Source organism: Mesocricetus auratus, unplaced genomic scaffold, assembly GCF_017639785.1.
Source record: "Mesocricetus auratus isolate SY011 unplaced genomic scaffold, BCM_Maur_2.0 Super-Scaffold_100025, whole genome shotgun sequence".
NCBI lineage: Eukaryota > Metazoa > Chordata > Mammalia > Rodentia > Cricetidae > Mesocricetus > Mesocricetus auratus.
This window is the reverse complement of record NW_024429206.1, coordinates 12,999,939-13,025,473: the sequence shown is the minus strand read 5'-3', so window position 1 is coordinate 13,025,473 and position 25,535 is coordinate 12,999,939. Positions and strand designations below refer to the sequence as shown.

General features: G+C 54.3%; 1 protein-coding gene across 5 annotated transcripts in view; it reads left to right on the top strand.

Annotated features, from left to right (window-relative positions):
• Positions 1–25,535, top strand: part of Cux2 (cut like homeobox 2) — a 185,823-nt gene that overhangs the window by 135,252 nt on the left and 25,036 nt on the right. For all 5 annotated transcript variants that reach the window (XM_040731236.1, XM_040731233.1, XM_040731234.1 and 2 more), the window contains exons 4-9: positions 6,776–6,854; positions 18,856–18,990; positions 20,466–20,586; positions 22,405–22,481; positions 23,720–23,786; positions 25,127–25,175. In XM_040731236.1, coding sequence (XP_040587170.1) covers positions 6,776–6,854; positions 18,856–18,990; positions 20,466–20,586; positions 22,405–22,481; positions 23,720–23,786; positions 25,127–25,175 — 528 coding nt within the window. The remainder of the gene's footprint in view (positions 1–6,775; positions 6,855–18,855; positions 18,991–20,465; positions 20,587–22,404; positions 22,482–23,719; positions 23,787–25,126; positions 25,176–25,535) is intronic.

Genomic DNA, 25,535 nt, shown 5'->3' with positions numbered 1-25,535 from the left:
CTCACTGCCCCCCACCCCCCCACCGCCACCCATCCCCGGCGTGTCCGTCATGGGGGTTGGCCAGGCTCCTCACCGCAGCTCCGCCTATCTCCTTCATCACCTCACAGCTGAGGTAGCCGTGTCTAGAGAAACAGGGAGGCCACACAGCTGGGAACTGGAGTTTGGATCTCAGTAGCTCAGATCTGACTCTGAAACCCAATTTCTTTCCGGCCCTTCCTTGAATCCCTATACCTCTATTAAGCGCCAGCTGTATGCATGCCCCGTGCTATCTCCTGGCCTCCCGGCAGGCCCTGCCTCTCCACCTCAACAGGACTTGGCTTCCACGGAGTCATCTGGGTGCTCAGACGGATGTGTGGGCAGGGCCTGACTTTCTGGGTAGGGCTGAGGTATTAGAGGGTTTGCTGCGGCTCAGGGAGGCAACTGGCTGGGTGTTCGAGGCAGCCAGTTAAACAAGGCTATGATGGATGCTTCCTGGGTTCCAGCCCTTTGTCACCTAGCTGCACCTTTGGGAACACCTTGGGGAAAGTGCGAGGATACCGACCAGAGGTCAAAATGATTCTCGGGAGGTGTGCCGGGTGTGGGGTGGGGCATGTCAGCTCCGGCCAGTCTGAGTAGACACGGCCCAGATGGTTCCAGGTGGCCGCTGTCGATGCAGGCGTAGGCCCCGGATGGCCAGATCCCCCGACTCCCAGAAGCTGGCAGTTTCAGAGTCCTGGCTCCCTCTAGATGCACGGATTTACATATCGCAGTCCTTTCTGGGTGTCATTTGCATACCACAGTGAAATGTGCAAATCCGGAGTGTCTGTCTTGACGGATTGTGACAGCTCCAATATTTTTTAAACACTGCAGTGTCCAAGAAAATAGGATCGCGGGCCGGCTCCTGCCCACCCTTCATGGCTTCTCATATGTCACACGCCACATGACTGCATGAGCGGGCGGGACCCCCGGAGTGCACACGTGTTTGTACATGGTAGCAGCACACATGGCAACAGGGAGGGCGGGGCTTTGGGGAGATGCAGGTAACTTGGCACCACTCTTCATGGCCCGCCCGGCTGTGAGTCCCGCTTCTGCCCCTTGCTGTGTGGCTTTTTGCGGCTTGCTCCACGTCTCTGAACCCTAGCTTTCTCTGTTGTTAACAGGAGAATACCATGCTGACCTCGTAGGACTGTGGTCCAGGTTAAGGAGGTCCCTGTGACAAGGCCTTAGCAAAACTTTGGATGCATGATACAATCTTGAGACATGGTCTTTTAATTTGTAGACTCTCCTCTTTTTCTTTCTTTCTTTCTTTCTTTCTTTCTTTCTTTCTCTCTCTCTCTTTCTTTCTTTTTTCTTTCTTCCTTTCCTCCTCCTCCTTCTTTTTAAATCAGAGCAGTTTGAGGTGAAAGGGAATTAAAACCAGGGTTTCGAAGTTTCTACATGTCCCACCACCTACTGTAAGCTTTACAGGGCAGTTGCCGCGCTGATGAGCCCCTGCGCCGAGTGGCACTGTGCGGCACTCTCGGCGCTGTGGGTTCTGGCCGGCGCGTGGCAGCGGGTGTGGGAGTAAGCTGTAGCGACTCTCGCGACCCAACACGGGAGCCACCGTCACCCATTTCGGTTGCTAGGGGTCACACAAATTCCAGCCCCCACTCCCTGCCACACAGCTGGTTCTGCGTCCGAAGTCACCCTCCGCCTCAGTCCTCCTGTGCTTTCACGTCACTGTCTCAGCCTCTCTGGACCTCTGTCACCCAGGGCTGCCTCACGGAGCCTCGGAGGCTCTGATGAGCTCCTTACCCCAGAAGTCCATAAAATTGCAAAGCATTATGATTATAATTCCATAGAGAAAAATAGAGGACTAGCCCAAGGCTGACCCAGAAGATAACCAAGGGGCTTGGGGACAGTTGTCTGTGAATTCACCTCCTGGGGTGAGGTGGTTGGAGAGTCACTGTGGGTGCAGGAGCAAGGTCATACTCTGAGTGGCCACTTAAGCTTTTAAAGTGGCAGGGCCCGCAGGCCTCTGCCAACTGGCACTGAGTCAGGGTCACCCAACCAAGGGCACCCAAACAGGGCTCCAGGTCTTAGATGCTTCTCTGCACACTTGACAAGGATCCTGCTTCACCCTCGGGGCCTAGCACAGCAGGAAGCCCCCCACCCTCCTGTCTAGATATGCCTTGAGGAATTCCCGGCGCCTTCTCCCTGCCCAGGGCCAGTCTCTTTCTTTCCTTCTTTTTCTTTTTATTGCTCGTCTTTTCTTCTTTCTTTCTTTCTTTTGATTACCCCCAAAGCAAAATTTATTTGTAAGGTGCTAAAGGAAGCCTCCTGTCCCTTTTATGCCGGCAGCCCTCAGCAGAGAAGTGAAATCGTGTATTTCGCTGCTAAAAAAAGCCCCCGGCTTATACAATTTTAACAATAGAAAAATGATCTTTGCGCTCCGATGCATGGAGGCTTGGAGGAAAACCGGCTGCATTCAGGTGGCTGGCGCATTACAAATGAGCGCTTCGCCTTTGTTTTGAGTGACAGGCAATTTAAATGCAGTCATATGGAGGCCAGGGGATTTTTTCACCCCAAAATGGGGCGTGGGGGGGCCAAAAAGGTGGGTGGAGCAAGGAGAGCTGAGGGAGTCTGCATCCCCCACCCCCACCCCTCCCCTCCCCCCCAATGAATCGAGAAGTTCAGCTTGACTATTTAATTAGGAAATCAGGAGTTCCTGTTTGAAGTAATTGGTGATTACATCATAGTTAATAGTGACCATGGCCACTGGTCTGCTGAGCTACATGGGGGTCCCCAGAGCCTGGCATAAACAAATTGGGGTCCACATTGCATTGCCTGAAAAGCGTCCTTAGTGCCAACATTTGAAAGCATGTCCTTCTGCTTTATTTTTAACCTGGGGCTAATAAATATGGCAATGAAATGTCCAGTGGTTCCTCCCGTCCCAGCAGACATCCCCCTTAGGCCTTGCATCACTGCCTGGTGACCGTGACATGTGATGGGAGGGGTACAGAGGTGCTGATGCCTGCCTGGATGGTTGGAATTAATGCAGGGAAGGCCTTCAAGAACCGGGGAGACAGCTCGGTGGTTAAAGAGTGCTTGCTGTAGAAGCATGAGGAGCCGAGTTCAAATCTCTAGCACCCATGTAAAATCCAGATGGGGAGGCATAGACTGGAGGAACCCTGAATTCACTGCCAGAGGTCTTGTCAGGTTCCCGCATAGCAGGCCATGCAAGCGGCTGCTATTGATGCTCCTAATAGCGAACTTCTGTGAGGTGTGTGGCTGGCCACGGCTGTATCTATGTTGCCCATGTGGCCTCCAGATTGCTACTGTCACAAGCCCAATCTAGATACTTCTACCCTTCCTTGTGACCAGGCATAGCCACGAGCTGGTCACACAGCCTTCTTCCTGCCAAGCTTCAGGGTCAAGGCTTGTGGATTAAAGGCACTGGAATGGCCACTTCTAAGTGGTGGGTGGTGCATGGATGGTGGTGAGTGTATTGGACAGCTCAGCTCTTGGGGACATTATAGGAAGACAATCTCTGAGATAAAGACACCACTACAAACTGGTAGGCACCGTGGATGAGACAGGGGTAGCTATAGAGGACTCAACCAGCCCTTGTCCCCATACCTGCTTTTACAATTCATGGGAACAGTCTCACCCTCCTGCAAAGCCAGCCAGGACTGCGTTCAGCACAGACGGCTAGGAACCAGAGTGTCTGGATATGTGCATGTGTACATGTATGTATGTGTATATGTATATATGTATGTATGTGTATGTGTGTGTATGTATGTATGTATGTATGTATGTATGTATGTATGTATGTATGTATGTATCTTCATAGCAGAGAGGCAGTGAAGTGTCGCCTCTGTGGCTTCCATGAGCCATGTGTCAGTAGTGCAACAGCTTCTAACCACAAGCAGCTGCGGGACCCTGGGAGACGGCAGCAGCCAGAGGGATCAAACTGACCGCCCCCTTGCCTGGAGCTCCTGCCTTCTCGTTTGCTTGCCCACACGGTCAGACAGTGGTGGAGGTAACTGGGAGACTTGCTGTGTCTTTGAATGCTCACAAACAAGAGTATGTAGTTTGCCTCGGTATTTTACTGTCATTGCTGTCCCCTTGGGGACACTCCCAAACTCACCGCCTCCCAACACTTCCAAGATTTGTGGCATTGCACAACCTCCCTGCTGCAGCTCCCTGCTGCGGCTCCCTGCGCTTGCAGGAGTCTACCTTGGAAGGGTGGCGATCCACCTGTGTTGGGTGACTCCATTGTCACATCCCTTCCTGTCCTTTCCTGCCCCCAGCACATTTCCCTGCTCAGGGAGAGATGGGGATTCGCTGAGTCCCACCACCAAACTGGGTCAGCCTTCCCCCACTCCCCCCTCTGCCAGCCTCCCCACTCCCCACCCCATGCTTCTCCTTCCAAACCTTTCGTGCTTGTAATTAACAAGTCATCTGGGGAATTGCCTTGAGGTCCACATCCCCTCCGGTTTGCGACTATTGTTAGTCCTCAATACTGGGCGCATAGCAGGGACTCTTGCAAAATGCTAGTTGAGTAAATAAAGAACTGTCACTCTGGGGGGCCAGAGACAAGAGTCCCTTCTCAGGAGAGCAGTGAGGGGTGAACCTGGCCTTCTAACTCCGTGTTTGACACTGACCGTGCATTTCTCCAACGTGACTCCTCCTATTCCACGAGGCCCCTGTGGACCATCCCTGTCAGCTAGAAACCTAATGATCACAGGCAGAATCTGACACTTTCTGGTAACCACACTGTTAAATGGTAAAAAAAAAAAAAAAAAACGACTTCGAATCATCACTTCAGAGTATAGCTCCGTTTTTAAAATGGTGGTGAGCTGCGCTGTCCTTTTTTTAATGCTAAGTCTTTGAATTCCTGTGTGTATTTCACATTCGTTGTGTGTTTTGATTTTGGTTCGAGTGGTCAGGAGCCGTGCATGACTTTGGCAGCCATATTGGGCAGCATAGGAGTCATATTGGACAGTGTAGCAGTCATATTGGGCATCATGGCTGCCATGTTGGGGGTGTGGCAGTCATATTGGTCAGCATGGCAGCCATATTGGACAGAGTGAATCTCTATACTGTCTGTGTTTTTTCAGATTCTCCCTCCCTCGATGCACTAGTATGCACAGCAAGGCAGGTTTTCGGTTAGGCTGTTTCCGTGAAACACCGGAGAGACAAACACAAGGGAGATTCTCATTCAGAATTGGCAGAGTCAAGGCGGAAATCGGTCACCGTTGGCAGTAGACGTATCTGTGAGGCTTCAGGTGTGCCTGGAGCTAAAACCCTGCATCTCTAGAACCCTTTGAAGGAATTGTTGTGTTATTAGCTTCCCCCCTTTACAAGTGGGGAAATAGAGGTACGAGGATTTAAGAGCATTTGTGTTCAGCTAGCTCACGCTAGAACTGGGGTTTGAGGCCCTGGTGTCCACCTCTCTGGACAGGTTGTCTCAGAAATGGCCTCCACCCCTGGGAAGCAAAAGAGCCCCTGACAACATTTTGGTGGGGACTAGGGTTGGTGCAATACACTCAATTTGTTTACTCAATAAACTGCACTCATGGACTGGGCTCAGTTGCAGTGACCCTGACATGCGTGAAGCCCTGAGTTCGATGCCCAGCACTGCAGTCCTGTAACCTGCGTACTTGGGAGGTGGGGCAGGAAGACCAGGAGTTCAAGGTTATCCTCAGTTACATCTTGAGTTTGAGGTCAGCCTGGGCTACATAAGACCCTGCCCTGCCCCCCTCCGGGAAAAAACGGTTGTATTGGGCACTGACTTTGTGCCAGAAAGAGCTCTGAGGGCTACATTTAAGGGAAGGCCTTGGCCACAGATTTGCCCCTCCTAACTCCACCGCTAAGAGTTATGGGAAGTTATGCCTGCACAGAAAGCAGACTGACCGCTACACTCCCGCCCCACCACACGGGAAGTTGGTGCTGGGAGGGTACCAGCAGCGTAAGGCTCACTGCTGCCTACTGTGGCCCAGCCAGCCAGGGTCCTGTAGATGTGGGGTTGCTGTTGGTGCCTGCTAGGTAGGCACGGGCCTCAGAATGAAAGCCCGGGACTCTGCATTGCAACTGGCCAGCCAGAGCTGGGATCAGGGTCTCTGGACTTCACTGTCTGACATGGGAAGCAAGGGTTCCACAGCTGCCGGCCCTCCGAGAGTCACCTAGACACGCGGTGCAGGGGACACGCGTCTTCTACCTTGACAGAGCATGAGTAAGAAAAGGACGGGGTGAGCACAGCTCCTCGCCGCTCGGTTGCCTGTCGTGTGTTCAGTCAGGAAACATTTATTGAGCACCATCGGTATACCAGGACCTTTCATATGAACTCCATTACTCTGTGATGTTGGCTGAAACTGTTAGTGTCTCCCGAGAACTAACAAAAGTTACACAAGATTCGCCAGTCATGTCCCGCTGTCTCCCAAAGCATGTCATGCTTGAACTCGACAGCATTGAAGATTAATAGCCAGTATGATTAATAACCTATCGTTTGCCTTTCAAGCTGTGTTTACATCTTTCAAACTGGTGAAAAAGGGGGCCTATTATGATTTAGCCACCCCATCCCCGTTCTGTTGATGAGGAAACTGAGGCTCAGAGAAGGGCAGTGACTTGTCCAAGGTCACACAGCCTGGACATAGTGCAGCTGGGCTATGAACTCAGAGTCCTTAATATGGGAGCCTCAGCTTGTAACCACTGCCCCCCCCCCAGCTTCTACCCCGCTTTGCCCAGGAAGGCACTGGTCTCCTTACGGGTCCAGGGCCATGGCTACACGTGACACTTTCTCTTCTTTCCAAAGGTGGTGGCCCTGAGTAAGAGAAGTCAGGAAGCAGAGGCAGCCCTCCTGAGTGTTTATAAGCAATTAATCGAAGCGCCAGGTAAGAAGCTCTTGGCTCCGTAATTGAATAATTACCACTGAGGAGCACCGCGAGCGGTGACACAGATACCGAGGTTGCTTCCTGGCGTTGGGATCTGGGGACAGGCCTGGGCCCAGGGAGAAGCCAGGCAGGGGTTGGGTGGGGGGTGGAGTGTGTGTGTGTGAGAGAGAGACAGAGACAGAGTGTGTGTGTGTGTGTGAGAGAGAGAGAGAGACAGAGTGTGTGTGTGTGTGTGAGAGAGAGAGAGAGAGAGAGAGAGAGAGAGAGAGAGAGAGAGAGAGAGAGAGAGAGAGAGAGAGAGAGAGAGAGAGAGAGAACCAGTCTTGTATGAAGTATTCTCATGCCTCCTCCTGATTTCTGCTCTGGGAGGATGGCTCTGATGTGATGCCAACCTGCCAACCTGGATCTTCTCATCTGGGCCTTGCCCCAGGGGACCCCTTCCAGGGCCGCAGGTGACTCTGCCAGCTGGAGGTAATGGAGGAATAATGCCACCTTTCCCACAGCCGACCTCAGAGTCTCAGTACTGAGGGGAAACCTGGCCCAGAAGAGCAAATACTGGTAGTTCCCCTCACAGGCAGTGTGAGCAAACCAGGAACGGGTCCGTTGACCTGCTCACAGCGGTCAGGGCCAGCCCTCGCCACCGTCCCTGTCGTCAGCTCACAGCGGCAGGGCCAACCTCTGCCCGTGTCTGTCATCAGATGGAAGGGTTTCGAAATCCTGCTCCATCCACACTGGAACATGAGTGAGCTGTGAGGAAGACTGCGCCCGTGTCTGCTGTGGCGGCACGCGGCCGCGTTCGAAGGAAACCTCTTGAACAGGCATCTACATCCACCATGAGAGACTGCAGGGACCAGGAGAAGGGTACAGGGTTTCCTTCCGGGTAGAGAAGATTCTAGAACTTGAGGGAGGTAAGGCCATGGTGCTCTGTAGGTAAGCTGAATGCCACTGGAGGGTTTCCTTAGACAACAGGCCACCAGTGAGGCAAACGTCACCCCGAATGAACACTGCAGCCTTTCGCTGCTGCAAGTCGGCCGTGTCTGAGGTCCTGGCGGGATGGTCTCCATGCAGCACTGGTCCTTGCCTGGGTGTGGGTCATGGCAAGGTGTGCCCTTTTGAGGATGTTTGGCCAAAAGTACACGGTCCCTGTTGCCTTCCAGTTTGTTGGTCCACACCCGTCCTTCATACTACAGATGTCAGGGCCACAGGTCACCGCTCCAGTAGACTGCCATACTAAGCTTGTGGGGGAGCACCAGCCATTCTGACCGCTGGGGCTTTCCTGAATCAGGTCAGATATGAGGCTGTAAGTGGAGTACGGTAGTTCACACTCAGAAGGCTGAGGCTAGCCTGGGCTGCACAGTGAGACTCTGTCTCTTATGTTTTTGGCTGTGAGCCTAGCCTTTAATGGCTGAGCCTTCTCTCCAGCCCAACAGTCTGTCTCAACAACAACAAAATAAAATAGGTGACAGCTGATAAAAACACTTGCCTGGTTCCCATCTCTAGCACCACATAAAATCCTGGGCGTGGCGGTGAATGCTGGTAACCCCATGTTGGGGAGGCAGACCCAGGCTGATTCTGGGGGCTCATGGACAGGTAGCCTCTGTTTGAGGAGCTCCGGGACACTGAGGCCTGTCTCAACAAAGCAGAAGCCTCCCAGGTAAGGGCACCCAAGGCTGGCTGCTGACCACCCGTCACACACATGCATGTGCACCCAGGCAGACATGCAAAGACACACATGCAAACGACACCTCATTTCTTGGCTCATGTTTTCTGAACCCCAGGCTGTTTTATCTCACTTCTGGGCTCAGCCAAGAGCCACATGAGCCTCCAGACTATAGTGGAACCTTCCAGAAAATCCTCATTGCCTCTTAACCCTGTCCCCAAAGCCTGGGTACTCAAAGGTCATGGGGAGGCTGGGGAGCCCAGCACTAACTCCAGGCCTTCCCAGGTCTCCTTCTGTGAAGGAGGGGTGCCACAACCCAGCTGTCACTGAGCTAGAAAACGAGGAGCCTTAACGGATGGAGACGCGCCACACAAACAGCCCCTTTAGGGGCACTAATTCATTTTCGAGACATTTAAGAATAACACAGTGTTTTAATGATTTCTTCGGGGAATCGGGAAGATGTATTTTTGTGCTCATTAAATGTTATCCGCCGACATGAGAAGCAAATGTCAGATTTGGAGGGTTTGGGGGTCTCGGAGCATACGCGTGTATACACACACACACACACACACACACACACACACACACACTTCCCACCCCTGCGCAGCAGGGATACACCGACTCTCAGTTGGTCTGTGTCTTGACAGGCAAATTATTTGTCGCGGTTCCCCCCACCCAAGTCCTGATTCAACATTTCCGTCTGAATGACTGGCTGCTGCCAGCACGAGCCCTTGGCAGGCAGCGAGACGCGGGCTGATTGCTCAGCAACTATTTTGATAAGTGCGCAGTCCGTGTATCTGTAATTACGGAAGAAAACCGTAAATCTTTTGGATATTGTTCGCACAGATGTGGCACGAAGTGAGAAAAAAAAACCCAGTAAAATGTGTTAAAAGCGTAATTAATGTCATTGTTGTGAGGGAAGACTTGATTTAAACCCCCTGGCTTCAGCGTGCCTTGTTGATAGCTGATGTCTTCACTGTGCACAAGCCAAGTCGTGGGAGGACCCGGCCCAGCCTCAGCAGGAGAACCTGGGGACCCGGTAACTAGAACACAGGAAAAATAAAAGGGGAGCAGGAGGAGGAGAGAGCCGGGGAGGCCAGGGGCCACGTGAACACACTGCTGAGTCTTCTGTGAGACCGGTGAGTGACCACCTAAACTGGGGTGTAAGACTTGAGAATTCCCTGCAGGGGTTCCTTGCTCTGAAGCATCCTTGTGCAGTGGGGGGACGCCTCCTATGGTGTTGGCAGTCATGCGTAGTTGGAACTCTGTGTATTGAGCTGTGTTACCTTTGCCAGAACAGGAGCCTAACCCTCTCTGGTCTTTTGTGTCCTTAGAAAAGAGGTCACAGAACCTTCTGGCCAGTTGGCACGAGAGTTAGTTTGATGGTCTATGCATGAGGGGGTTTCGGAGGAACATCCCATCGTCTGTGGGGGTCCAAGGGTTGCAAGCATCTGCTGTGGGTCCCATGAGGCTGTCCCCTGTCTAGGACTCCGGGGAAGCTGTGGGCGACCTTGCTACTGGGTCTATGGGACAGGGAGCTACTTGGCCAGGTTTCAGGTTTTTTAACGTGTCTGCCTAAGCCTAAAAAAACAAAAACAAAAACAAAAGAAGAGCGTGGCTTCTGCTTTACACACACTTACAGCTCAGACAACAGGAAAGTGTAAGAAAAGAAAATCTAGACACTGCCGTTTGTAACTTCATGGTGTTGCCCTGTGAACTTCTGGGGAGTGGTGTTCAGTCCTGCATGTGACCAGGGCCCTCCCAGCATGAGTGTGGTTCCTCCCTGTGAGACTCCAGCCTTGGTATATGGTCCCTATGGCTGTTCTTGCGTGCCCTGAGCCCCTTCCCATGCTGCCCATGCGCTGAGGACTCGGTGCTGTTGCTCCGGGGTTCTTTGAATGAGAGAGAAAAAAATGTGCGACGGAAAATACATTGTAGCCTTTTCTTGATCACGAGCCCTGTGGTCAGAACAGACGACATTGTTTCTCCTTGTTGGTCTCCCCCCACCTTCTTTATGTGCTCCTTCCCACAGTGTGTTCTCATTCATTATATTCTGCAGATTGACCATTTGTGTCATTCCTCCGTTCGCATTGGGACTTAGTGATTATTGACTTGTGGATGCTCTTTGTATATTGGGATTAGGAGCGTTGGTACTGGTAGACATGTTCCTCTCCAAAACTGACTTTCACTTTTTAACTTTGTTCATAACCTCTCTTATATGGTACCTAGCAGACGTTCAAACAACATTTTCTAGAAAGTAGAGAATTTTACCAAATCTTTCTTTCTGTGTCCTAGTTTTAAACACGTTTTCACCTGTAGGTTGGAAGGGGTTTTTGGAGTATTCTCGATATCTCTTAAAGTTTTAAATCTGTACATTATGAAATGTGTTTTTGATGGGAGCAGGAAGTAAAATAGCTCATTTTGAGTTTTGTCCCAAATGACTAATTCTAGCGCCATCTAGTGGTCAAGCCACCTTTACAACCACGGCAAAGAGATTTTAGTATAATTGGGAACAGTGGTGGCCACTGTTGCTCCTGCTACCATCCCCCCTCTCCCCCTCCCTCCCTCTCCCCTTCCCTCCCTCCCTCCAGAGAAGGGGCTCTGGGCTACAGCGGTGGGCCAGGCCCCGCTCTACCCTTGCTCTGTTTCTCCCTCCATGCCTGGCTCTTCCTGGCCTGATCCCCGACACACACAACGTGGACAGTGGTACCCCATCTCTGTGGGGCTGCGGGGCAACATCGGCAACCCAGACTGCTGCCTGCCACACACCTGTCCTCCTGTGACACTCCTTCGGCAAATATTGAGTGCCTGTTGTTTGCCAGCCTCTCTGCTACCACAGAGGCATGGTGTTGAGTGAGATGGACCTCTTCCTGGGATGATGGGCTGTGCACTTCCCACGTGGAGCTGGGTTTGCATTATAATGGTTTGTGGCTGGGTGGCTTTGAGAAACTGACTCTCCCTCTCTGGGCTGCCTCTTCCTCTGGACAGATGAACTCACTCCCTAAAGCCTTTACAAGTGTTGAAGAGCCTGGAGGTGGTGGTGCACACCTTGAATCCCAGCACTCAGGAGGTAGAAGCAGGTGGATCTCTGTTAAGTTCGAGGCCAGCCTGGTCTACAGAGCGAGTTACAGAACAGCTGGGGCTACACAGAGAAACCCTGTCTCAGAAAAACAAAAGTGTTGAATGGGACAGAATCTTGTTTTTGTTTTTTGTTTTTTTTCCCCCCGAGACAGGGTTTCACTGTATTGTTTTGGAGTCTGTCCTGGAATTCGCTCTGTAGACCAGGCTGGCCTTGAACTCATAGAGATCCGCCTGCCTCTGCCTCCTGAGTGCTGGGATTAAAGGCATGCACCACCAACGCCCGGTGAATGGGACAGAATCTTAAGTGCCTGGCTTGTAGTAGCTGCTCATCTAACAGTGGCTTCTGTTGTTGTCACCGAAAACACCCAGTGCCAGGGAGGAAGACCCGCAGCCCTCCCCTGTCAGCTCAGGCCACTGTGGGGACAAAGGAGCGGGTAGACCCATGGCTGTTGTAGAGGGAGGGAGCTGTGCCATCTGCTAAGGAAAAGTTAGGACTCTGTGCCACCCACACGGGCACCGCCCGAGCCCAGATGGGAGCAGGCTACTGCCTGGGTTTGAGCTTGGAGGGGCGCATGCACACTTCTGCATATATGTTTCTAAGCAGCCTCGTGGCCAGCCTTCTGGCTCTTGCATCCCCAGAATTCCTCAGTGTGCCACTTTGGGTGGCTGCAGAAGGAGGGAAGGGACCAGGCGTCGTTCCCGGTGTCTCCAGCCCTGCCACCCACCATGAGCACTGGGTAGCATAGGCTAGGCTTCCCCACACAGCAAGGATTCCCTCCGGCCTGTGATTAGCCACCCAAGCATCAAGACTGGGCCGTGGCCTGAGCCACCCCACTCACTCTCTCCTGTCCCCTCCCACGTCCGTGGCCACCCCGGCCTTTGTCCCCCTTCTTAGAGATCCAGTCAGCTTGGTTTATCCACAAGCTTGCTTGTTCATACACTTCAGGTTTGGGGTTCCCTGCTTTTGCTTCTGAGAAATCTAGGTTGGGATGGAAAAGCTCCTGTGTTCCCAGGGCCACTGTCCCACCCCCTCCACACAGGGCCCTAGCTGTAGGAGCCACAAGGGGAGGCAATGCCTCACTCACTGTGTCCCAGGAATCGGAGTCAGGCAGAGGAGTGGAGGGGACTCAGCTCGGTGCCAGTGGCCTCTCTGATCCCCACACCCTCATCTGTAACTGTGAACCATAGTCATGAGGACCCACTGAGGCCTTGTTACTGGGACGGTGACTGTAGTGGAGGGGGGAAGGGGAGCACCCTCCCTTCCTCAGCCCGACCTGTACTACTGTTTCTCCAGGTCCTTCCCATTGATTAGAACATCCTCTTCACTACCATGCTGTGTCTGCTCCGTGTCACCCCCAGACAGGTCTCAGCCGCCCAGCCTAGCCCACGATTCCATTCTCTGTGACACGCACCCCATCTCCTCTGTCTGAGTGGCGGCTGCCGGAGGCCAAGGCTCTCCTCCCCTTCATTCTTTCCACAGCACACAGCAGGCCCTGGCCGCGTGTGACAGGGGGAGGAACCATGCCTGGTACTTAGTGTGTGCTCCACAGCCATGAGCCTGTGGCTGCTGCTGCGCCCCCACCCCACCCCCAGCTCTGGAGATCAGAACTCAGGGCCTGCCTCCCAGGGCTGCGTCTTCTAGACTTGGGGAGGATTCCTCCCCTGACTTCCCCAACTCTGACAGAACGACAAGCCTTGACTCTTCCACGAACCCTGAGGTGGTCCCAACGTTCCGTCCCGGTGCCTTCTGTCAATGCAGGGCCCCGGGGAACCACCTCCAGCTTCCCCCTGACCACCACCATGCTTCTCAGACAATCCACATTTCCTGAGCACATGCCACCTGGCCAGGCTAGTACTGGGCCCCTGGAAGGAGGGGGACAACATGGAAACCAGGGTCCAGTCCCAGGTCAAGGGCTCTTCTCCCATTATCAATTATTCTGTGACCACTCGCAGCTAGCAGTGAGGCCACCCGCACCGCCCACCCCAGGAATGCTGGCTGGCTGTCTCCCAGCCTGCCGTAGTCACCACCCACAGCTGCTGCGGCCAATGTGAGTAGCCTCCCATTTCCTTCCCTCCTTTGGCCGCAATGCACATAGCACATGTGAGTCCCCCCACCGCCCTTGGGCTCAGCTACAGGAGTGGTGGCCTGTGTCATGCCCTTAAGTTGCCACATCAGTACAGTCCCTGCACTGACCAGCTCTGGGTTCTGGGTGTACATATGCCCACCCCCCCATCCCCCTCCCCTACCTGAGCTCTCCTGTCCTCCAGCTCCAAGTCACCTGATCCCCAGGGAGGAATGGCATAGGAATATGCCCAGGGTTCTAAAAGCTGCAAGTCAGGGTCAGGGCTGAGGATGGCCTGTGCTGAAGCCCCGCCTCCTGCACCGTGTCCAGCTGAGAACTTGGCCCATGAACCTAGGAAGGTGGCCACTTGCAGGGCAGGAAGGTGTGACACAGCCCTGAGCATTCTCAGTCACTGCTGGGAGTAGTTTGGCTATTGTGGCCTTGAGGGGACGCATTGTGGGGTCTGGTCCCCCCTCCCCCCACCCTCCCCCTTCTCAGGCGCTCTTTGCAGGAGGGGTCACTAACAGTGCAGTGCATGGGCCTGAGGTCTGCACTATCTGGGGCTCTGTGAGCTGACCATCCCTTGCTGACCCTGTGTAGTATGATCCACAGTTATCTCCAGCTGCCTATAGGGAAACTGAGGCCCAAGGCACTGTAAGCCACTTTCCCTGGCAATATCATAGCCAGGATTTGACCTTGAGCTCAAGGTTCACCTTGTCACAGGCCCGGCAAGTAACCAAGCAGGATGATGGCAGGCTCCCTAGGGAGCCCTAGGGCCCCTCCATACCTACCAGCTGGAACACTGGGGATCTCAGCTAGCCTGCCCTGGAGATCCACCTGGGGGGGGGGTCCCTTCCCCCACTGCCTCACCCTGGAGCAGTTTGTCACCCATACCTCAGTTTCCCCATCTGTGCAACAGAGATACAACATTACTTGCCTCCCATCACGGCAGTGGAAGTCACATGGCTGGGCGACCTCCGCTACAGCACTGGGCTGGGAGTCAGCGGCAGATGAAGCGAGCCAGGCTATCTCAAGGGAAGCCTTCTGTGTGGTCTCGGGAGTCCCAGGGTAGAGTTATCTCAGAGCAGGGAGGCTGGGCAACATTTCTCCCAGGGACCAGTGACAGCATGTGGGGTCACATTCTGCCTCCAGACCTCACAGAGCATCACTGCGGGCTGGCTGGCCCCCGCACACCCGAGCTCCAGGGAGCACTTGGCTCCGGGGATGAGCACAGCAGCCATCGCCTCTCCTCGCCCAGCTCCCGCCCTCCTGCCCTCCAGACTCTGAGCAGCAGCAGCTGTGTAGAGCTACATGGCCATCGGGGGCCAGGCTGTTCCCACCCTGAGTCACACCACCTCCCCCTCCCTCCCTGAGTCACACCACCTCTCCCTCCCTGAGTCACACCACCTCCCCCTCCCTCCCTGAGTCACACCACCTCCCCCTCCCTCCCTGAGTCACACCACCTCTCCCTCCCTGAGTCACACCACCTCCCCCTCCCTCCCTGAGTCACACCACCTCCCCCTCCCTCCCTGAGTCACACCACCTCCCCCTCCCTCCCTGAGTCACACCACCTCTCCCTCCCACCCTGAGTCACACCACCTCCCCCTCCCTCCCTGAGTCACACCACCTCTCCCTCCCACCCTGAGTCACACCACCTCCCCTCCCTCCCTGAGTCACACCACCTCCCCCTCCCTCCCTGAGTCACACCACCTCCCCCTCCCTCCCTGAGTCACACCACCTCCCCCTCCCTCCCTGAGTCACACCACCTCCCCCTCCCTCCCTGAGTCACACCACCTCCCCCTCCCTATCTTGTATCCACTTGTGGAGGCTGTGCCGAGGATCAAATCCAGAGCCTCGAACCTGCTGGGCAAGAGCTCTGCTGATGAACAACCTTCAGTGTTGTTTTTCCGTCCCCTGTAGCCAGGATCTTATGTAGCCCAGGCTGGCCTTGAACGGGGTCTTATTAGCCCAGGCTGGCCTTGAACAGGGTCTTATATAGCCCAGGCTGGCCTTGAACAGGGTCTTATATAGCCCAGGCTGGCCTTGAACGGGATCATATGTAGCCCAGGCTGGCCTTGAACGGGATCATATGTAGCCCAGGCTGGCCTTGAACAGGGCCTTATGTATATGTAGCCCAGACTAGCCTTGTTCTGCAGACCCCATCTCCAGAGCGCTGGGATTAGAGGTATGTGCCATCGCTCCTGGTTTACGGGAAGTCAGTGTTGAAACCCTGGGCTCCATGCACTGGAAGACAGCATTATACCAACCCAGCCACATCCCCAGGCTTCCGTTTACTAAGTCTCCCTGGTGGGCCTTGAACTCACAGTCCTCCCGCCCATCTCCAAAGAGGCTGAGTTGGCAGGCCTCACCACCAGGCCCAGCTCAGCGCCTTCATTTGAATCTCCCCACTGAGGCCGCCTGGGAAGTAAGAGCTGGGCACCCCGCCTTCCAGACTCCCCGGGCAGGACACACAGGTCAGCCGCGAGTTCCTCAAGGAGGGCAAAGGGCCGCCCCTGGTCTCTGTGAACAGCGGGTGACAGGCACCCTCTCCGCCTCTGGTGCCATCCTTTGGCCTGGCCTTCTGGACCCCTGGACCACAATCTGGAACTTCCCCGCCCCCATGGCCTCCTCTGCCCGTGTTCTCCCGTGTTTACCTAACTTCCTTGACCCCTGCAAATGCCCAGCGCCTTTTTTCTTCCTTCCTCAAAAACCAGGCCACAATAGAAAGCAATTCCTTGAACTTATTAAAAAATCTAGACTTGTAAATTAATTTGTTCGTGTTGTACAAAGGCAGTGCAGATGGGCTCGTTAGCATGCACACAACAAATAATTAGAGATGAATTTTTAGCCGGCCTGCCTAATGCGCTTGCTGGGTTAATTATGTCAATGTATAATTACACCAGCCCGGGGAGGCATAATGGCACACCCCGCTGAGCAGGCCCGGCCTAATGACAGGCGTGGGGGGGGGGTTGCTGACAGAGAAGAGTCACTGCCAAGTCCCTCACACCTGCTCACCTCAGTGCACACATTGTCCAGCCTTCCGCCACCTCAACAAACAGGAGACAAAGAATAAAACAAGGAGCCACCTTGTTCCGGCCAGACCCGAAGGCGCCCCCGTGCGGGCGTGGTCCTTGTCTAGACTGTATCACGCTCACTGAGAAGGGAGAAGCAAGAGTAGGTGTGATCCCAGCGTCCTTTGCTGGGATGGCGAGATGGACTTACAGAGAGACGAGACTGACCGTGGTGGGACCTCTGAAGGGTCCGCGGGTCAGTTTTGGTGGATGTGGGGATCTCCCTGGAAGGGGAGGATGGGAGCACAGTCTCACTGGCGGCTCCTGGGCAGAGCCTCTGGGGTAAGGACTGGGGCATCATGGAGAAGTCGCAGGGTTTCTGTGTCTAATGCGGCCTCGGGGTCTGCGTTGACCATTTTCTGTGCTCCTCATCACACAACCCCCCTGGGTGCTGCCCCCTGAGGTGAGGCAAGAAGGGGACAGCTGCTTGTCAAAGCCACACGGCGATCCTGAGAACCAGGGTGATCCTGAGAACCAGGGTGATCCTGAGAACCAGGGCGGTCCTGAGAACCAGGGCGGCGAGTCAGGGGGAATGAGAAGGGACTAGGACCAGGGCGCGTCCATGAGCCCTGCGTGCGCCTGCTGAGGCTGTGACTGCCCACATTCGTGAGACCCCGCCCCAGTGTCACACCACCTGACTCCCCAGCCTCAGCTTTTTTTTTTCCCATATGACAATGGGTTGGATTCAAGCTAGCTACAGGGAGGAGGACTGTGGTTGCCACACGGTGTCTTTCCCCTTAACCTCTTGAGTGTGTCGGGTGTAAAGGCAAGGCTCACATCGGAGAGCGGGCTTTCTTCTACTTAATTGGTGCGTGTCGCGTAGCACACAGTGTGTCCACCCAGGGGTGATTGGTGCATGTCATAGCCCACAGTGTGTCCACCCAGGGGTGAGAGCGCTACTGGAAACGGGGAGTGAGGGGCTCCAGGAAGAGTGGGTGAGCCACAGAACTGATGGTCAGTTTGACCGCAAGGGGCTGGAAAGGCAGGAACCCGGTCCGCACTCAGATTGGCCGCCTCAGCGTTTCCGGTGCCTGGTGTAGTCACTTTTCGGGGCCCCTTTGTGAGTCCAGCCATAATAATAGCAGTCAGTTACATGCATGATAGGGGGAGCTCCCTCGGAAATACAAGTATCCTAGAAGACTCGGAGGGGCCTCCCGTGTTGCATGCAGCAGTCAGCCTTGGTGCTGGAGAAGGAGCTGAGAACTTTACACTCTCAGTCACAGGCAGGAGGCAGAGAACAGGGCAGGGCCTGGCAGCTGGGTGTGGTGTCATGCACCTTTAATCCCGGTCTTCGGGAGGCAGAGGCAGGCAGATCCCACTTCTGACACCAGATGTGACAGGAATCAATGCATTGTGGAAACTAATATATGTATCTACCAGAGAAAGAACTTACACACAAGCTGGGGAGATCAGAAGCGTGGCCCGCCTCCAAGAGAGAGAGCTTTTCCTTTCCCTTTCTTTTTATATCCTCACCTGCTCCACGTACCCCGGTGTGGACAGTATTGTGGGCTCGCCCCTACAGAAGAACTCTGTGAGTTTGAGGCCAGCCTGGTTTACACAGCAAGTTCCAGGACAACCAAGAATACATAGCAATGCCCCATATCAAAACAAAACAAAAATAAATAACAAACAAATAAATGATAGATAGGTTGGGCCTGGCATGGGCTTTTGAGACCTCAAAGTCCATGCCCACTGACAGACCTCAACAAGGCCACACCTCCTGATCCTTCCCAAGTAGTTCCGATAACTGGGAACCACACATTTAAACATATGACCTGTGAGGACCGTTCTCATTCAGACCACCACAGATGGCTCAGCATACTGTTCCTGCAGAGGACCCAAGTTAGTTTCCCAGCACCGTCTGTCGTAAGGTGGCTCACAACCACCTGTAACTCCAACTCCGGGGCATCTGACGCCTCAGGCCACCCACACTCAGGTGCACGTAAGCCCCCCCCACCCCCCACACACATACAAACAACTTAAAAATATGTTTTCAATCTTTAAAATCAATCTCTGTTTTCCGTGACCATCAGAGTGATTCAGAGTGGCTCTTACATACTTTGCCCCAGCTTTCCGTGGATGATCCTGACCCCCGACTCTCATCTGCCCCCTTTCTCTCCCTGCAGACGCTGTTCCTTCATTTGAGGTGGCGCGGACTCTGGACGACAGACTGCAGCGCCCCAGCTTTGGCCCCAGTGGGCAGCGCCTGCAGGACGTGCACATCCCTTGGAAGAGGTGCCCCGAGCCACCCAGCGTCAGAGGTACCGAGGATGCCACCATGGGGTCATGGTGGGGCAAGCCTGCATGTTGGAGTTTCAGCCAAACCCGAGCACACCTGGGGGCTGTGCGGCGGGAGACGCACTCCCTGCCTCGAGTGACAGTAGGTTATGGTGGCGGGGCTGCAGAATCTGAGATCTTAGGCCCTATCACCTTGTACATATGGGCATGCAGTCAGAGCAGTGCTGACCACCACGAATGAGCATTCCAGCCCTCAGGAGGCTGAGACCAAAGACCAGCCTGAGCTACGCAGACCCTGTCTCAAAGAAAAGAAACAAAACCAAACAGACAAACAAAAATGTGTAAACTGATGACATGACCACTCTGTGGTGTGGTTAAGGGGAGGTTTTGTTGTAGACAAGAGAGAGGGCAGCCAGAGGCAACTAGAAGAGTCCTGAGCAGAGAGAGAGAGAGAAAGGAGTCAGACTGGAGCCAGCCACGAGAAGCAGGAGCAGAGCATAGGGAGAGCGAGACAGAGACAGCAAGGACAGAGGGAGAGAGGGAGGGAGGGAGGGAGGGAGGGAGGGAGGGAGGGAGGGAGGGAGGGAGGGAGGAGGGAGGGAGGGAGGGAGGGAGGGAAATGGTGTTGTTGACCACTGAGCCATCCCTCCAGCTTTGGCCTGTCAAGCTTGATATCGCCTCTGAAGGTTCTGCTGTATTTGCCCCAGTTCTTCCAGTTTCCCTTTTGCAAGGTGGAGGTATTAAAAACATCAGAGGAGGCCCGAGTGCTTAAAAACAGAGCAGGGTACTTTGCTAAAAGGAGTCTACGGTAGAGCTTAAGTCTACTCATGTAGAATAGAATCTTCTATAGTCCGGGCTGGCTCTTAAGTTGATCTGTAGCTGAGGATGACCTTGAGTTCCTGGTTCTTCCTGTCTCTATCACAGGTGTACACCACCACACCGGGCTATGATCTCTTTTCTCAAGCCCATAACTATAAGCAATTGGGGAAGGAAAGGGTTACACTTCTGTATCACAGTTCATCACTGAAGGAAGTCAGCACAGGGACTCAAGCAGGGCAGGAACCTGGAGGCAGGAGATGGTGCAGAGACCATGGAGGGTGCTGCTCACTGGTTTGCTCCCCATGGCTTGCTCAGTCTGCTTTTCTATAGAACCCAGGACCACCAGCCCAGGGATGGCACCACCCACCATGGGCTGGGCCCTCCCCATCACTCACTAATTAAGAAAATGCCCTACTGGCCTGTCTACAGCCCTCTATTATGCAAGTATTTTCCTGATTGAGGTTCCCTCCTCTCAGATGGCTCTAGCCTGTGTCAAGTTGACATAAAAGCAGCCAGCACACTTTGTGAGCATGCCAGCCCAGAAGCCAGTGGGCCCCAGTGCCCCACCCCCACTCTCTCTAATGAAAATTGAGGGACTGATCCCATGGGTCCTGTGGCCTGTGGGAAGCTTCCGTGACTGCAGCTAAGTGATGAGTGTGGTCCTCCCTGTCTTCCGCAGAGCAGAACGAGGGGACGTGTCCCACTGGGCACACGCCAGCCAACGGCAGCCACCTGCCGGGTCCCCCTCACACCCTCCTGACAGACACCTTGCTGCAGAAGGATGAGGCCGAGAGACAGAAGTGAGGAGGGAAGGAGGGAAGGAGGGAGGGGGGAGGGAGGGAGGGGGGAGGGAGGGCCACCCAGGAAGTCCACCTGGGGCAGTTAGGGCAGGTGGGAGAAGGGGAAGGATGAGGGACTCTGAGGCTGAGCCTAGGACTTTTATCTCACTCTTCAAGCCTCAGTTACCCTGTCTGGGGAATGGGCTAGTCTGGGTATATTCATCAGTCTTATCCAGAAAGAAATATCAGGGGTTTTTTTTGTGTGAGTTGATACACACACACACACTTTGTGTGAGTTGATACACACACACACACACACATATACATACATTCATACACACACACACATACATGTAGACTTGTATCTGGAGTCTTTGGTCACATGGTCATGGGGCTCTTCTCAATTGTGGCAGCAGTAGAACCCAGGCACAGCTCCTGTTCTCTGGGAACAGCATTGTTTTCCTTACCTTACTCTTAAAACCGTCGACGGTTAGACGAGGCCCACCCGCCTTGGCTAGGGCCTGCCCCTGATGCAGCATTGGCGGAAGCAGACAGCAGTCTCACCTAGAGAGTCTGCGTGCCTACCTGGCACACAGTTGAGCTGGCCAGGAGGAAGAAGTAGACAGTAAGACGGTGAAGGAAAGTCTAGCACGAGGGAGGAGATACGATGGGACGGCCTTTCTAGGGCACTGGGGGGGCACGGGGGGAGAAAGCCCTTGGTCAGTGAGACCCCTCAGATGTAGATGGAAGGATGTGGCAGGCCAAGAGAACAGCCAGGGCAAAGGCTCTGAGGTGGGAGCCTGCCTGGGCAGGAAGGAGGTGAGAGTTTCCAGAGTGATGCCGGAGTTCCAGGACCCGTCCCCAGTTAGCAGAGAGACAGCGGCTAGCATCCGCCCCAGCTCTGCATGTGTAACCTTCCGCCAGTCCCACTTGGGCGCTCTCTCTCCACTGCCAGGGCCAGGTCCCACCTAAGACAGGCCTCGGTGGGCTGGCTGAGCATCCGAGCTCCTGCCACAGGCAGCAGAGCGGCCCTGCGGGACAGGAGTGAAACCGGGAAGGCTGCGGCTGACACTGCAGGCCCCACAACGCCCCCCCGTGGTAGAGCCCATGAGGCGCTCTGTTTCATAGATAAGTGTAGGCAATCTTCCTGTCCCAAGAGAGGCTTACCAATTAGTTGTAAATGCTCGGCCAATAGCTCAGGCTTGTTACTAGCTAGCTCTTTTTTTTTTTTTTTTTTTTTTTTTTTTTTTTTTGGTTTTTCGAGACAGGGTTTCTCTGTGGCTTTGGAGGCTGTCCTGGAACTCGCTCTGTAGACCAGGCTGGCCTCGAACTCACAAAGATCTGCCTGCCTCTGCCTCCCGAGTGCTAGGATTAAAGGCGTGCGCCACCAACGCCCGGCACTAGCTAGCTCTTACATTTTAAGTTAACCCATATTACTTATTTGTGCTCTGACACATGGCGGTACCTTTATTAGCATGGCATGTCCATCTCCTGCTCCCTCTGCATCTGGCTGGTGACTCCCGACCCCGCCCTTCCTCATCCCATCATCCTCAGTTTGGCGTTCCCACCTAACTGTACCCTGTTCAGGTATTGGCCAGTCAGCTTGCTTATTAAACCAATCACAGCAACATAGATTCTCGCAGTGTAAAGGAATATTCCGCAGCAGATAAGGAAACCGAGGCCCAGGGTATCAGTGCCAGCCACAGGGTTGTGGAGCGGGTTGCGGAAATAGTGGACACACCAGGTCTGAATTCTTCATAGAACGCGGTGCAGACAGTGGAGAGGGCCTAGCACAGGGTGGGACCAGGTCGCTCCCTGCAACCAACCATGTCTCCGCAGGGGCCTCCAAGAAGTCCACGTCACCTTGGCAGCCAGGCTGGGGGAGGCAGAGGAGAAAATCAAGGTGTTACATTCAGGTATGACCCTGGCTCAGGTGGCAGCCCTCAGACCAGGTGCCTGGAAGCAGTCTGGAGGTCGAGCCATGAACTTGGGGAGTTGGGTTGGGTGTGCCTAGAGACAGAAGGGAATCCAGAAGTGGGGTGTAGAGAACAACTCACCCAGCAGGGGCCCGTCCAAAGCAGAGCTCGATGGAACCACACGGGTGACTGAGCGTGAGCACACGGGCGACTCTCCCACAGTGAGCCTGAGCGTGCACAGAGCGGGAGAGGAAGTGGCAGAGATGATGTCTAGGGCACCTGGTGGAGCCAGGCTGCCCGGAAGGTGACTACTGCCCTGGGCTACCAGGCAGGGTCTGGCGGCCTAGAGTGAGTAGCCTACCCTTTAGATCTCTGGGTGTAACTGGCAGGAAGCTGAGACAGGATTAGGGCTAGCCTGAGCTACATAGTGAGTTGCAAGCCAACCTTAGACATACTGTGAAACTCTGTCTCTAAAAACCAAAGCAGCCAGGCGTTGGTGGCGCACGCCTTTAATCCCAGCACTAGGGAGGCAGAGGCAGGTGGATCTCTGTGAGTTCAAGGCCAGCCTGGTCTACAGAGCGAGTTCCAGGACAGCCTCCAAAACAATACAGAGAAACCCTGTCTAGAAAAAAAACCAAAAAATAAATAAAAACCAAAGCAAAGAAAAACAAGACCAAAAATAAATAAATAAATATTTTTTTTAAAAACTGGGATTTTTCTGTAAGTCTCCCAGTGTCAGCCACAGACTGGAGTTCCTGGCTTTTCCAGCAAGGCTGGCCTCAGGGTTGGTGTAGTAGCCCTACCCAAACCTACAGGGCAGTAGACAGCCCCACTAAGCCACCGTTTTCTGCACCTCTCAAGCTGTAACACAGTGACTGTCAGCCTTCCTCATGTGTGACCCTTTAATAGTTTCTCATGTTGTGGTGACCCCCAACCGTAAGATTATTTTCATTGTTACTTCATAGCTGTAATCTTGCTACATATAATGAATCATAATGTAATTATCTGATATGCGACCCCTGTAAAAGGGCCACTCGACCCACAAAGGGTTCCTGACCCACAGGTTGGGAACCCGCCCTCACCTGCCCCGGACAGGAGCGTCCCCACCTTGCCAGCTCGTCAATCCCTTTCCCACCCAGACTGCCTTCCAGTGTGTATGGGGGAGGGGGAGGGGAAGGGGAGGGGGAGGAAGCTGCTCAGCTGCTGCTCCTCACTGGTCTTCATCTCTCTCCTCCCAGCGTTAAAGGCCACACAGACGGAGCTGCTGGAGCTGAGGAGGAAATACGATGAGGAGGCTGCATCCAAGTAAGTGAGCTGGGGGCTCCTTCTCCCTGTACACACACACACACACACACACACACACATGCACACACATACATGCAAACACACACACACACAGAGTGAGCTGGGGGCTCCTTCTCCCTGTATACACACACACACACAAAGTAAGCTGGGGGCTCCTCCCTGTACACACACACACACACACACTCACACACACACACAGAGTGAGCTGGGGGCTCCTTCTCCCTGTCACACACACACACACACACACACACACACATGCACATACATACATGCAAACACACACACACACACAAAGTAAGCTGGGGGCTCCTCCCTGTACACACACACACACTCACACACACACACAAAGTAAGCTGGGGGCTCCTTCTCCCTGTACACACACACACACGCACACACATACACACATGCACATACATACATGCAGACACACACATACACACACAGAGTGAACTGGGGGCTCCTTCTCCCTGTACACACACACACACACACACACACACACAGAGTGAACTGGGGGCTCTTTCTCCCTGTACACACACACACACACACACAGAGTGAACTGGGGGCTCCTTCTCCCTGTACATACACACACACACACACATGCACACACACACAAAGTGAGCTGGGGACACCTTCACCCTCTGTTCATACACACACACACACACACAAACATTCACACAGAGTGAGCTGGGGGCTCTTTCTCCCTGTACACACACACACACATACACATGCACACACACACACACAAAGTGAGCTGGGGACACCTTCACCCTCTGTTCATACACACACACACACACACACACACACACACACACACTGAGCTGGGGATGCTGTCTCCCTCTGAATACACACACACACACACACACACTCAGGTGTGGCTCAGGCAGACAGCCTCTGGGTAACACTCGAGTGCACCTTGGGCAGTAGGGACAGTTGGTGACGAGAAGACCTGGAGCGTGTATGCAGCACAGGTGTGACCCACGGTGTCCCCAGCTCCCAGAGTCCCACCGAGCTAGGCGGACCTGTCCTGGGCCCTCGGTGTCACGGTGTGGAGGAAGTGGTACCACAGTAGACCCTTGACCCCCTTAGGGAGTCACAGCAGGCCTCCTGTGGAGGAACTGATTCCTAGGGGTAAGGGCACCCAGTAGAGGTGCAATGGGGGACAGCTCCGGTGGTGGCTCCCTAGAGACTGGAGGCTGCCTTCGAGAGGAGTTTTGAGGCCCAGCAGTCCGGGTTCTTTTCTTCCCAGTCCGTTTTCTCTGGTGGGGAGTGTGGGGTGCAGCCTTATGGCCCCGGGGCAGAGGCTGACAGCTTGTCTTACGGCCCCATTCCTTGTGTTTTAGGGCAGACGAGGTTGGCCTGATCATGACGAACCTGGAGAAAGCCAACCAGGTGAGCAGTAAGCCAGAGCCTCAGAGGGTGGGGTAGAGGGCAGGGCAGACGGAGAAGGGCGGGGAGCAGGGATATATGGGCCCCAGCTCTCTGACCTTGCCAAGCTCCGCAGAGCCACAGCTGAGGCAGGCCAGGAAGGGCCTACAACTCCTTCAAGGACATCCCCATGATCAGCAGGCCTGTCCTGCGGTAGGGCACGTGGTCATTTTCCTCCGGTCACTGCAGGAGGCCCTGTGACAGGGGACCCTTGCTGGTTTTCAGAGCCTGCCAGCAGAGTCCCTCAGAACAAATGTTCTAAGGCCAGTTCCTATGAGTACAATGCAGGCTTCCGATGCCTCTTGAGCCTCAGCTGTAGCCACC